Genomic DNA, 13362 nt, shown 5'->3' with positions numbered 1-13362 from the left:
GTGGATTTTTCTTCCCATACTTAAAAAAAAAAAAAACCTGCAGTGCTTTATCAGGTTAGGAATCTAAAATGGAATGTGCTTTTCAAGCCCACATTGCCGGATACGTTCTTATGTTACAGAACTGGTCCTAGTCTTGCTCGTACTTTACACTATTTCGTTATCTCTTCATTTTAAACATATAGTGCAGGTCTTTAAAAGCCTGGGAAAGGAGAGACAGATAGTTGCTTAGCTAACATTGTCGCTCAAAAAGAAAGGCGGAGAGTAGGTTTGTAGTTCGTTTCTTTCTAATAAGTTAGATAAGGTTAGTTAGCACGGCTATGTTTTTCTTTAACATTCCAACTAACTCATATCCGTTCCAGTGACCACTTCCCCCCAACCCCCATCCCCAATTGACTTGGCAGTTGTCCAGTGGGAGAGTTTATTTCAAAAGTCTACTGATTTCCTGAAAATACACCAGCCTGTGACATGATTCATCCCGACACATTCCTGTCTTCCTGCATTTAAGACTTCTTTTGCTTCAGAAGATGGACCCCCAAAAGCTCTCTGGAGCACAGGAAATGTGGAAAGGTCTCCTTCACTAAACAGGCAGGCTTGAGGGCCCAAGGGATTGGGGAGGAGGTGCTTTCTGTCTCTGGAATTCCAGTGGATTGACCCCCAGGGCATAGTGCAGAGGCTCATTTGTTTGTTCAGGCTTTCCCCTGAAAGGGAAGATGTTAGTATTTGTTCTGGGCCAGTTTATTTATTTGACCCATTCTTTGTCTCTTTGGCATTGTTTCTCAGTTGTGGAAATGCACCCAAAGGCTTCTCCATCAGGGATAGGTTTTTCTAAATTGGAGTGTAACTCACAAAACGTGGTGGACTCTTATTTGTTTTCTTTGCTGCTGCACAGAAAAAAAGGAATATTTGTGTTTCGACTGGAAGAGGATTGTGTTCCTGGGCTTCAGACAGCAAAGCTGAACCCCTACTGTGCACAGGAAGTGCCCCCTCTTGTTTCCCCTTTGAGAGTCCCTTGGCTTAGTGGGTTGGGAAGACTTTTCATTTTTTTTCTAAGCAAAAGATGTCTTTCTTGACAGCAACTAAAGGCTGTCATTCTGACATTCTGCCAGATGTCTTGTTCCAGGGAACACATTCAATACGTTGAACTCCAGAATGATTTATGAACAACTGAGGAATCATTCTCAGCTGTGCTCCATCACCTGAATCAAGCCAGGGTTTTATCATTACTTATCTTCAGCTTAAGATGGACTACAGAGAGAACTTCTATGCGGAGCCTAAGGATACTTGAAGAGAATAGTCTCAGTTGTTCACAGATGTTCCTGTTTACCTTGCTGTTTCCTTTTGTCTTTTCAAAAAACTCTCCTATAGGCGTGGAAAATGTAACTATCCAACTGGATCTGGAAGCAGAATTCCATTTCACTCATCTCATCATGACCTTCAAGGTAAGGAATCCCTAACTTTGTCACAAATTCCCCTTTCAAAATGGATGGCTGTTGCGAGTTGGCCTCAGTGGGAACCTAAACATTATTGTTGCTATAAATTGGGATAATTGAACAGCTTTCCAACATGGGCATGAAGAACTACGCTTAACAGATACTCTCTCTTCATGGCAGTAAGTAGAGAGAGCCACTGTTCTAAGATGATTCGACTGTAAACTTTTAATTAGATATCTGTTTATTTCCCCATGGAGACAGGCAGCTTTGACTTGCTCCCAAATCATAGTAAGACATCTGGAGAGTCAGGCCCTCCTCCCTTGGGTTGATGTTTTAATGCTGACTTTGGTAACTGAAAAGGAAGTGTATTATCTTTAGTTTTCAAGGTTTTGCAAAATATGTGGGAACGGTTTTTGAGTTCCTTAAGAAATGTGCCTGCCTTCTTCAACGTGGATTTTTCCCATCCTTTTTCTTTGAGAGATGTAAAATGACTCCAGGACTAGGGAATGTCTGTGTACAAAGTCCCTTTGTTTCTTCTTAAGCAGCTGCCTGGAAATGACAGGCTTCACATGGCTTAAAGTACATGTTGGTGCACACAAAACCTATAATTTACTTATTGCTTCTCAGATTAAAATCACTTTTGAATCGTTTTCAGTTGGGGGCCTTATCTATACCTTCTCAGGTTTGGAAGAGGTGCCAGGGGTAGGTTTACAGTGTGGGCGGGTAGCCATGAAAGTCTTACTTGTGTCCTCTGCCTAAGCCTGGGCGGCCAAGGGCCAGGGGTGGGCGTGGAAGTCACAGCGTGACTAGGAGGGCTGCTGGGCTGCTGGTCCCCAGGCCTGAGCTCTTCCTCCCCTTGCTCCTCCACGGGAACCTGCTGTTGCTGGTTGGGGTGGGCGGGGGGAAGGTTTACACTGTGGCACCTGGTCCCGCGAGGGGTGGGGAGGACTTTCCCTAAACCACGCCTTGTCCCTTCATTGGCCATGTGCTCAACCTGGCAGTTAGAATTGAGACTCAGCTTCGGATGTTGCCTTCATGTTATGGGACACCTAAAAATACTCAAAATCGTCTTTATTAATGTTTATGGTGCTATCTTTTACTTTGTTCGTTTTCTCCTTTTAAAAGGTAAAACTACCTTTTATGGGTAGTTCGTTTATATCCAAAAGTCGGGTGGGCACATATCCTGTAGTTGAATACTCATTCAAGTGAATACAATGGGCCAAAGATGAAGTTCTGCGCAGAAGTGCTGAAAGTCAAACAGAGGAGGTGGTGATTAAACTGAGACCTAAAGAATGGGTACACGTTGGCAGAACTCATCCTTTGGGCCCCTAGTTCACGTGTGAAAAGCAACATCTACAGGGTTGCACAGACTTGGGTGTCACTCCCTATCCTGTCCCTTACTGGCGTGTGTGGCCAGAGCTTCTCCTTCCTCTCTGGTAAAATGGGAAGAAAAATAACACCTGCATTATAGGTTGTGTGGCACACCCCTCTGCCCTGGGGGTAGGAATGATCTTACCACCCTGGCGTGTAATGGGAGCCTGATTGCTTTTATATATGCTGATGCTTGGCATGTAGTAATTGCTTTACAAATACGGCCTAAATACGTGGATAAATGAATTCAGTCATCTTCTGTTTGTAAGAAACTGCCTTAGATTTTAAAGGTAGCATGTTCCTGCTCTGCGCTGTCCGGAAGCTCCAGTCTTCTAGGGGAGAAATACGTACTTGCAAATAACTTACAATACAAGGTAGGATGTGCTCACTGCTATAGCGGAAGTTCAGGTAATGTACGTGGGCAGGGAGGAGAGTGAGATTCATTTTTGCCTGGGATAAAGGAGAAAGCTTTATGAGGAGAGGACTGGGATTGCACTTGACCTGGGCCAGAAAGAGTGAACAGGATTTTAGGGAGAGCAGGTAAAAGAGAAACCCTTCTTGGCAGTGTGAGGGCAAAGCTCTGGTGGTGGGACAGTTCGGGCAGAGTTTGTTCAACACGTACTATGTAGACGCGCCCTGAACTTGGGCTGGTGAAGAGAGGAGCAGGAAGTAAGGTTACAGCCAGAAGGACCTTGCTTCCTTGCTGAGGGGTGTGAACTTCATAGAAAATGGGGAGCCATCGACAGGAAATGAGACCTGTGTTTCCGGAAGGGAGCCAAGAGGAAATGCAGAGGAGGGCCTGGGGCATGGAGAAGAGAGGGCACAGAGGCAGGGGGCTCTCAAGGTCAGCGGTCAGGGGGAGCTGGAACTGCCTTAGGCAGGGGTGGTGTTAACGCCAAGGCTGGCTGTGGCTCTCAAGTAGGAGGAAGCCTCCTGCTGCAACCCAGGGTCCTGGCAGTGTGACCTGGAGAGCTTTTCCCAGTCCCACGTCTCCCTTTGCTGCCCTCTCTGCTACCCTCTGCTACTGTGGCCTTGGAGAGCCGAGAGGAGGAGCCCCTGTTTTCTAAGGGAGTCAGTCGGACCCTTTCGAATCAAGACTCAGCTATGAGTTGGAGAAGGATTAGAAGCAGAACAGCAGAAGGCAGGGATGAGTCAAAAATTACTGAGTTGTCCAAGCTGGGGAACCAGGAGGGTGGTGATACCATTGAGTGGTGAGGACAGGCAGAGGGCGAGGATGAAGAGTGTGTTTATTCCTTTTTTTAAAAAATATATTTTATTGAAGTATAGTTGGTTTACAATGTTCTGTTAAGTTCTGCAAAGTGATTCAGTTATGAAAACGAATGTATATATATGTATATTATTTTCCTTTATGGTTTATCACAGGACATTGAGTATAGTTCCCTGTGCTATACAGTAGGACCTTGTTGTTTATCCGTTCTGTATGTAATAGTTTTCATCTGCTAACCCCAAACTCCCAATTCCTCCCTCCCCACCCTCCTCCCCCTTGGCAGTCACAAGTCTGTTCTCTATGTCTGTGAGTCTGTTTCTGTTTCGTAGATAAGTTCATTTGGGCCATATTTTAGATTCCACATAATAGGTGATAGTATATGGTATTTGTCTTCCTGTTTCTGACTTAGTATGATAATCTCTAGGTCCATCTGTGCTGTTGCAAATGGCATTATTTCATTCATTTTTATGGCTGAGTAGTATTCCATTGTATATATGTACCACATCTTCTTTATCCATTCGTCTGTTGATGGATATTGAGGTTGCTTCCACGTCTTGGCTTTTGTGAATAGTGCTGTTATGAACACAGGGGTGCATGTATCTTTGAATTATAGTTTTGTCTGGGTGTATGCCCAGGAGTGGGATTGCTGGATCTTACGAGAGTGTGTTTGTTCTAACTCGTGTTTGTGTGGACATGGCTGTTTAGTAAGTGGATTGGATTTTCTTAGGGTAGCAAAACCCAGTTAGCATATCCACAGTCTGTTTTTGTTCATAGCCGAAGGTTTCCAAACTCACAGCTCTTTTGTTTAGTATAAATTCAGAGGCAGCTATGCAGCAGTGTGAGGCCTGAGAGGGTCAATGACTCAGCAGTGAACCTGGAAAGGCTTCCCTTCTGTAGGTAAAATGTGTTGTCCCAGTTTCCAGCAGCTTCCTAACTTCACAGGAAATTGGATAACTCGTCAATGGCCTTTTGGGACTCAGAAGGTTCCAGAAGGGAGAGAGAAGGAAGCACAGCCAGGACTGGCTATAAGGCTTTTCCTCTCTGCTGTCTTGTGCCACAGAGACATCAGGCTGGTCTCTCTCCAAAGTGTTGCCACCCACGAGGCAGGTCCCCTGGGGAGTTTGCCTTGGTTCAGTTATTGTTTTTTTTCCCCCTTTGTTTAAAATTTTTAGTCTAATACTCTTTTGGGTTTAATAAAGTATCATTTTCTTATATTTCTGAATAGGTTAAAAAAAACAAAAACCTGAGCAACTAGTAAATGTATAAGTCAAGGAATCTGTCGAAATGTGACTTTCCACTTCCTTACCCTTGTCTCCTTTTATCCTTGAGAAAGACCATCAGGATTATGAAGGATGGTACAAGGAGAACTGGGCATGTACTAGTTTTCACCCTTAGTTGTCACCCAGATTTGTCAAGCATTTGTTTTATTTTTTTTTATGGTCCTGTTCAAGTTCTTATATGGGTCGTCTTGGCCCCCAACATTTACTTTCTTAAAAAAATTTTTTATTTCTATTTATTTATTTATTTATTTGCGGTACGCGGGCCTCTCACTGTTGTGGCCTCTCCCATTGCGGAGCACAGGCTCCGGACGCACAGACTCAGCGGCCATGGCTCACGGGCCCAGCCGCTCCGTGGCATGTGGGATCTTCCCGGACTGGGGCACAAACCCATGTCCCCTGCATCTGCAGGCGGACTCTCAACCACTGCGCCACCAGGGAAGCCCTATTTTTATGTATTTTTAAAGGTTACTTTCCATTTACAGTTATTAGAAAATATTGGCTGTACTCCGTGTTGTACAACACGATACATCCTGGAGCCTGTCTTATGCCAAGTAGCTTGTGCCTCCCACTTCCCCGCCCCTCCCCCACCCCCCACTGGTAACCACTAGTTCTCTGTATCTGTGAGTCAAGCACTGGTTTAAATTCAGAAGTGAGTGTCTCTGTTGAGGCTCCGTTTGCTGAGTTGCCTTAACTTTCTTGGTCTTCCTCCATCATCATCTGACTGCCACTTCCCGAAAGGCATTTACCCTGTTCATCACTGTTGAAGCTTTTGCCTATTTTTAGTGCTCATTCTGCTTCATCTCTTTTTTCCCGTTGCCCCTGTTCACCACACCCTCTTAAATCTCCATGCTGCCTCAGTTTCCAGAATTCTTGTCTTTTTCCTCCTTCCTCTCTGACATCCATTTTTCAGGCTTCTATGACACCATTAGCCAGTGAGGCAAACAAGATCTTCATTCAGCCTGGATTTGAAAGGTCTTCATTCAGTCTGGATTGAAATCTCTCTGCCAATACCTGGCGAGTTAACTAATGTCCCTGAGCCTCGATTTCCTCATCTGTCAGACAAATGTGTTGTTAAGGTATGTTGGTTTGCCAGGGCTGCCATAACACAGTAGCACAGACTGGGTGGCTTGAACAACAGAAATGTATTTTCTAGGGTTCTCAAGGGACAAAGTTTGAGATCAAGGTGTCGGCAGAGTTGGTTTCTTCTGTGGCCTCTTTCTCTCCTTGGCTTTTATTTTTTTATTTATTTTTTATTTTGTTTGTTTGTTTTTTGCAGTACGCAGGCCCCTCACTGTTATGGCCTCTCCCATTGCGGAGCACAGGCTCCGGACGCACAGGCTCAGTGGCCATGGCTCACGGGCCCAGCCGCTCCGCAGCATGTGGGATCCTCCCGGACCAGGGCACGAACCCGTGTCCCCTGCATTGGCAGGCGGACTCCCAACCACTGCGCCACCAGGGAAGCCCTCTCCTTGGCTTTTAGATGAATGTCTTCTCCCTGTATCTTCACCTGGTCTTCTGTCTGGACCTGTCTGTGTCCTGATGTCTTGTTCTCAGAAGGGCACCAGTCATATGTGATTAGGGTCCACTCCAGTGACCTCGCTTTATTTTAATTACCCCTTTAAAGACCCTATCTCCAAATACAGTTATAGTCTGAGGTACTAGGGATTAGGTCTTAAACATCAGAATTTGGGAAGGACATAGTTCAGCCCATAATGGAAGGTTAAATGAAATAATGTGATTAAAGTTCCCAGCACCCCTCTCTTGTCTTCTACTAGCCCTTGGTTGATGTTAGAGCACTGACTTAGCTCTCTTTTATCTTGTCCTTTTCTTTTTGAGGGGAAATTAAATATTTGGAGGTTTCAAATACTGTATGTATACAGTGCCTCCCAAATCCATGTTTCAAGTTCCATTCTCATAGCTGAGTCCAAGACCACTGTTTCCAGTTGTCCAGTGGGCGTCTCGATTCTGAGAACTTGCACGTAACTAGACCAAAACTACATGCCTTTGCTTCTCTTCCGTATCTTTGTTAGTAGTAGCACACGTGCCCACCTACCTAAGCTCAGGGGTTCCTGTTTCTTTCTTCTCCCTCCCTTTCCACTGGAATCAAACTGATCACCAAGTGCAATTCAGCATATTTTACTTCCAGGAAATTTTCAGAGCAGTCAATCCCATCCCTTTATCGCCATCCACACTGTAATGCTTGAGTTAAGACCTTCATCTTTTTTCTGTCACTTGGTTCCCTTGTCTTTTGTGTTGTCCATGTCCAATAACTGCCAGAGTTGTTTTTCTGAAGTGCAATCTAAGCGTTTCATTCTGTTCACTTAAATGTTTCAGTATTCCCCTTCATTGCATGAAGATAAAGTAAACCCCTTAGCATGGCAACACATTCCTTCCCAACCAACCCCTCCTGCCACCTGTAACCATCTCTACCCACTGTCCAGAAAACACCCAGTTACCGTTTTAAGATAAGTTTAATGCCATCTTCTCTCTGAAGCATTCCCTAGTTGTGTGTGTGTGTGTGTGTCTGCACACACATGCTAAAATATACGTAGCACAGAATTTGCTTTTTTAACCATTTTTAAATGTGCAGTTCTGATGGCAGTAGGTATATTCACAATGTTGTGCGACCAACACCACTATCTCCAGAACTTTTTCATCACCCCAAGTAGAAACCCTCTACCCATTAAGCAATAGCTCCTCATCACTCCCTCTTCCTAGCCCCTCTTTTGCAGTACGTGGCCTCTCACTGTTGTGGCCTCTCCCGTTGCGGAGCGCAGGCTCAGCGGCCATGGCTCACGGGCCCAGCCGCTCCGCGGCATGTGGGATCTTCCCGGACTGGGGCACGAACCCGTGTCCCCTGCATCAGCAGGCAGACTCTCAACCACTGCGCCACCAGGGAAGCCCCTTCCCAGCCCTCTTAACCTCTAATCTACTTTCTGTCTCTATGTACTTGCCTATTCCATATGTTTCATATAAGTGGAATCACACATTATTCTTCTGTGTTTGGCTTATTTCACTTAGAGTAATGTTTCCAAGGTTCATCCATGTTGTAGGAAGTATCAGAATTTCATTCTTTTTTATTGCCGAATAACAGTCCATTGCGTGTATATATCACCTTTTGTGTATCTGTTTATCCACTGATGGACACTTGAGTGGTTTCCACTTGTTTGGCGATTGTGAATGATGCTGCTCTGACTGTTCATGCACAAGTGTCCATCTGAGTCCCTGTTTTCAGTTCTTTGGGGTGTGTAGCTGGAATTGCAGGATTCTCTAGCTTCTTGGGTTAGTAATTCCTTCCTCTTATTTTCCCAAAGCACACCACATGTGACTCTATTATAGTGTTTGACGAATTGTTTTGTAAATAATTTCTGCCCATTCCTGTATCTCATTGGACAGCATTAGTTACAACATTTAGACCCCTGTCTAGTACCGAGTAGCTGTCATTACACATCTACTGAATGATTAAATGAATGAATGAAAGAAGGAACACTCAAGCTAAGCAGTCATTTCATGGGCATGGTGGCTAAATGCACCAAAACTTGTATGCTATTAAGGCCTGTTTATAATCAGCTTCTAAATAGGAAAAGCTTACTAGTCTCTGGTAAGGTGGGAGCAAGTGCAAAATTTAGAGGCGAGACACTTTTCTGTGCAAAGAGGCTCCATGGAACAGCTTGAAATATTTGAAATCCAGCCACAGTCTGAAATACCAACCACCTGCAGTCAGGGTTTGTGGCACACAATTGAATGATATTTTCCTCTGAGATTTTAAAATACAGATTACCAATAAAAACGTCCAATGAGTCTCTTCCACCCTGCCTTTAGACATTCCGTCCAGCCGCTATGCTGATAGAACGATCGTCCGACTTTGGAAAAACCTGGGGTGTATACAGATACTTTGCCTATGATTGTGAGAGCTCGTTTCCTGGCATTTCCACTGGCCCCATGAAAAAAGTCGATGATATAATTTGTGATTCCCGATATTCTGACATTGAACCCTCAACGGAAGGAGAGGTTTGTTTGTTCTTTTTGTTTTCCATTCTACTTACAAATCTAGTTTTGGATCATTGCAAAAATACCAATTACTCTTATATCTATTTTTAGGTGATTTTTCGTGCTTTAGATCCTGCTTTCAGAATAGAAGATCCTTACAGTCCAAGGATACAGAGTAAGCTTGTTTTCAAATAAAAGCTTTAATGAAGAACAGCAATCATGGGAGAATGCTTACCCAGAGCACTGCTACCCAGAATCTAAATATCAAGTGCTAATTCCACCCTCTCCATTTCCTTCTTTCTTTGCAATGCTCTTGAAATTGGCAGTTATCAGTCCTCACTGAAGGAGAACACGTTTTGATAAGAGTAAAAGGTTTGTGTCATAAGACCCCAAACCATTATGCTGGTCATAATACCTTATTTATTGCTCAGTATCATATATATATGACACATGTGTGTATATATATCGCATATATGATACATATCACATATTATGCATACATATATATAATTATGTATATAAAGGTACAGATTAGGCCATTGTAACAAGGTGTCCCCAAAAATGCAGTGTCTCAAAAATAGTTGACTTCTCTCTTACAAAATCACCGAGGGAGATTTATAGATAAAGTACCATTCACTTGCTGCAAGCAGGCTTACCAGATAAAATACAGGATGACACCCGGTTCAGTATGAATTTTCAGATAAATAACAAATCATTTTTTTCGGATAACCATATCCCATGTGATATTTGTGACTGGTATGAGCCTATTCCATGCAATATTTGTGGTTAGTATAACCATGTGATATTTGGGACATATTGCTACTGCAATGATTGTTTATCTGAAAGTCAAATTTACTGAGCACCTTGTATTATTTTTGCCAAATCTGGCAACTGTAGCCATTAGGTCACCCAGGTTCCCAGGTTCCCTCTGTCTTGTAGTCTGTATCCACATGGTTAGACCTGGATCAACCCCACCCTGTCCTTGTCCCAACCTGTGGGAGGGGACAAGTAAAGAGCAAGCGACCTGAAGCCGTACATCACATCCGTTCACACCCCACTGGCCAAAATTAGTCCCCTGGCTACACCGCAGGAGATGTGAGATGCTCTAGCTGGTGGCTGTGTGTGCTCTCAAACTCTTGGCTAGGGCTCTTATTGTCAAAAGAAGAAGAGAAGAAAGAATCCTGGGGGAAATTTTGAGGTCTCAGCCATATTCAATGTGCTCATTAAGATGAGGGTTGCAGTTGCATTTCACAGATGAGTCAACTGAGGCTCAGAGTTGGACTCACACGTATAAAGTGACATGGCTATGTAATGAGAGATCCTGAACACACGTGTTATGATTCTTAGATCAGAGTGCTATCCAGCAACCAGGCTCCTGTCTTTACAGAAATACACTGATCTTCTTGGTAGGCAGAATGGGCTTTGGAGTCCGACACAGCTGGGTTTAAGTCCCAGCTCCAGCGTGTTAGAGCTCTGTGACCTTGGGCAAGTCCTTTACTTACAACTTCTTTTTTTTTTAGCTTCTACTTTTTCATCTGTAAATGGAGAGTCATATTGACCTTCTGGTTGTTGTGGATGGAAAATGAATAATGTAGATAAATGACTCACCAAGGTGCCCAACGCATAGAAAATGTTGGGTCCATGAAGCTGCTGCCATTGTTGGTGTCGTCACTGCCATCAGCTGTCACTCAGGCCTTCTGTAGACCGGGTCCTGCACCTCAGAGTGAGGATAAGGCCCCCTCTCCAGCTACTGAGGTGCAGTCAGTTGAGCAGAGGTGGGGTGAGGTCTTGCTGATCTTTCTCAGTGGAGCATGGCCCTCCTTTGAACCAAAGCCCCGTGGCACTTCCTGGCTCACAGCAAGGGAGAATAGAATGGAAGGAGTCCAGGGAATATTGCCAGAAAAGTGCTGTTTCCCCACTTAATTTTACCTATGGCGCAGACTGTGTCTGGTCTGTAATTTACTCAGTCATTCTATTGTCAAACAAATATTTAAAGTTTTATTTTTTTAATTTTTTTGGAGTATAGTTGATTTACAATGTTGTGTTAGTTTTAGGTGTACAGCAAAGTGATTGAGTTACACATGTACATATATTTGTTATTTTTCAGACTGTTTTCTCGTATAGGTTATCCCAGAATATTGAGTAGAGTTCCCCGTGCTATCCAGTAGGTCCTTGCTGGTTATCTGTCTTGCATATAGTAGTGTGTGTGTGTGTTCATCCCAAGCTCCTGATTTATCCCTCCCCCACCCGCTGCCATGTTTCCCCTTTGGTGAGCATAAGTTTGTTTTGGATATCTGTAAGTCTTTCTGTTCTGTAAATAAGTTCATCTGTATCATTTTTTAAAATTAGATTCCACATATAAGCGATATCATATGACATTTGTCTCTCTCTGTCTGACTTACTTCACTTAGTGTGATATCAAACAAATATTTAATGGTACATGCAGCCCTGTGCCATTTCTGAGTGAGCTCTGGGAGGCCTGTCCTCCCCGCTCTCAAAATCCAGTTGCGAGAAATGTCCACACAGGCTCCATGACCAACACCTCCTGGGTCCGTAAAAGGACTCACGGTCTGTTCCTTTTGGGTGCAATTTGTGGGACTTGGAGAGTGTGCTGCCATTATAATTCTGTTGTCTTTGGCTGTTAAAGGGCATCAGAAAACCTATTCCTATATTAAAGAAGCATCCACTATAAGAGATCATGCTTTGGATTTACTTTGTAATCAAGGGAACAATATCTCTTTAGTTGTCCCTATTGTTGAGGCCTCCGAAAGTCACTTCAAAAGTGATTGTGCCTCTTATAACAGCGGTAAATACGAGGCTTAGCTGTTGTTAAATATGGCAGGAGAGAGCGAGGGAGCTTATTTGCTCTGCTGAGGGCTTCCACAGAGATCACTCAAGGGCTTCTAAATACTCCAGCTGCTCTTCAAGTTTGTTGTTTGGCCTCTTGTCAATAGGCGCTTGTGCTCATATTGTGCAGGAGGAAATGTTGGCATTCAGAAATTCCATTCGGTGAAGTAGTACCACAGTTTCTCTGTTTAGTTTTTGACTTTTCAAAGAGCCTAAGTTGAATGCATGGACTCATGGGCTTTCTCTTTCAACCCACAGCTATTTCTATAGTCTTCATTGTAAGCTATGCATATATTATAAGTATTTAAAATTGTATCTGGGCTTTGAAAGTATCTGATGCATTGGGCCAATGCCCCGTTGTCCCGTGTTGTAAATTTTAAGAATCTATCAGCAGAAATGAAAGTAAAGCTTAGGAGCAATTTTAGGCTACAGAGCTAAAAGGGGAGGACAGGTGGGCTAATCAATCTTTTGGGGTCCACTTCAGCCAGAGCCACTTAGTGATTAATGAAAACACTGATAGAGAAGATTGAATGACTCTTGGTTTATCAAGTTATTAGAGAATGTAATTGACAACCCTGCTTCTGTGGTAAGCATAGACCCAGAAAAAGGAAGAAAAGATCAAATAAGAGACATTGGTCTAGAAGTAACTTCTATTTAGGAAAAAATAATTTGCCTCAGCTTCCCAATACTAAGCTCCTTTATCTTCACGCCACTGTATTATATTGGTAATTATATTGGTCAACTGTAAAACTGAGACCCAGAAAGTTGTAGATTGTAACGGTGCTTCCACAATTGGTTGAAAAGTCAGGCCCTGGATTGTGGTTATTCTTTCATGTTAAATCGATTTTAGTAACTTGGATTTCACCTAAATGGTGGGAAATTTCAGATAGCATTTTCCTCTCCAAAGATAAACACAAAAATGTCTCTAATTGTCTTATAATGATAATGAGAATTGGAGTGCTTTGATAAGCTCTTTCCCACCTGAATGGAATTTTCTGATTTTGAGACTAATTGCTGTGGGAACCAGATGGTATTGCAATAGTTTAGATTACTGTGTGTTCAGTGGCTTCCGGCAATCATGCAGCCGCATTTTTAAATTTCTCCGCCTCCACTCTTCTTCCTGAGACATCAGTCTGCCAACAAATCCATCACAGAACAAATGTTCTTGTTACATTGATGAGAAGGGAATAACCTTTCTTCGAGAGACTGTCACATT

The 13362-nt window shown here is 43.4% G+C and overlaps 1 protein-coding gene across 2 annotated transcripts in view; it reads left to right on the top strand.

Moving 5' to 3' along the window:
• Window positions 1–13362, top strand: part of LAMB1 (laminin subunit beta 1) — a 74847-nt gene that overhangs the window by 6196 nt on the left and 55289 nt on the right. For both annotated transcript variants that reach the window (XM_081244636.1, XM_081244635.1), the window contains exons 5-7: window positions 1366–1439; window positions 9132–9320; window positions 9411–9474. In XM_081244636.1, the coding sequence (XP_081100762.1) occupies window positions 1366–1439; window positions 9132–9320; window positions 9411–9474 (327 nt within the window). The remainder of the gene's footprint in view (window positions 1–1365; window positions 1440–9131; window positions 9321–9410; window positions 9475–13362) is intronic.

Source organism: Mesoplodon bidens, assembly GCF_964165515.1.
Source record: "Mesoplodon bidens genome assembly, chromosome: 9".
Taxonomy (NCBI): domain Eukaryota; kingdom Metazoa; phylum Chordata; class Mammalia; order Artiodactyla; family Ziphiidae; genus Mesoplodon; species Mesoplodon bidens.
The sequence above is the reverse complement of the archived record's forward strand: the minus strand, read 5'-3'. Positions and strand labels throughout refer to the sequence as shown.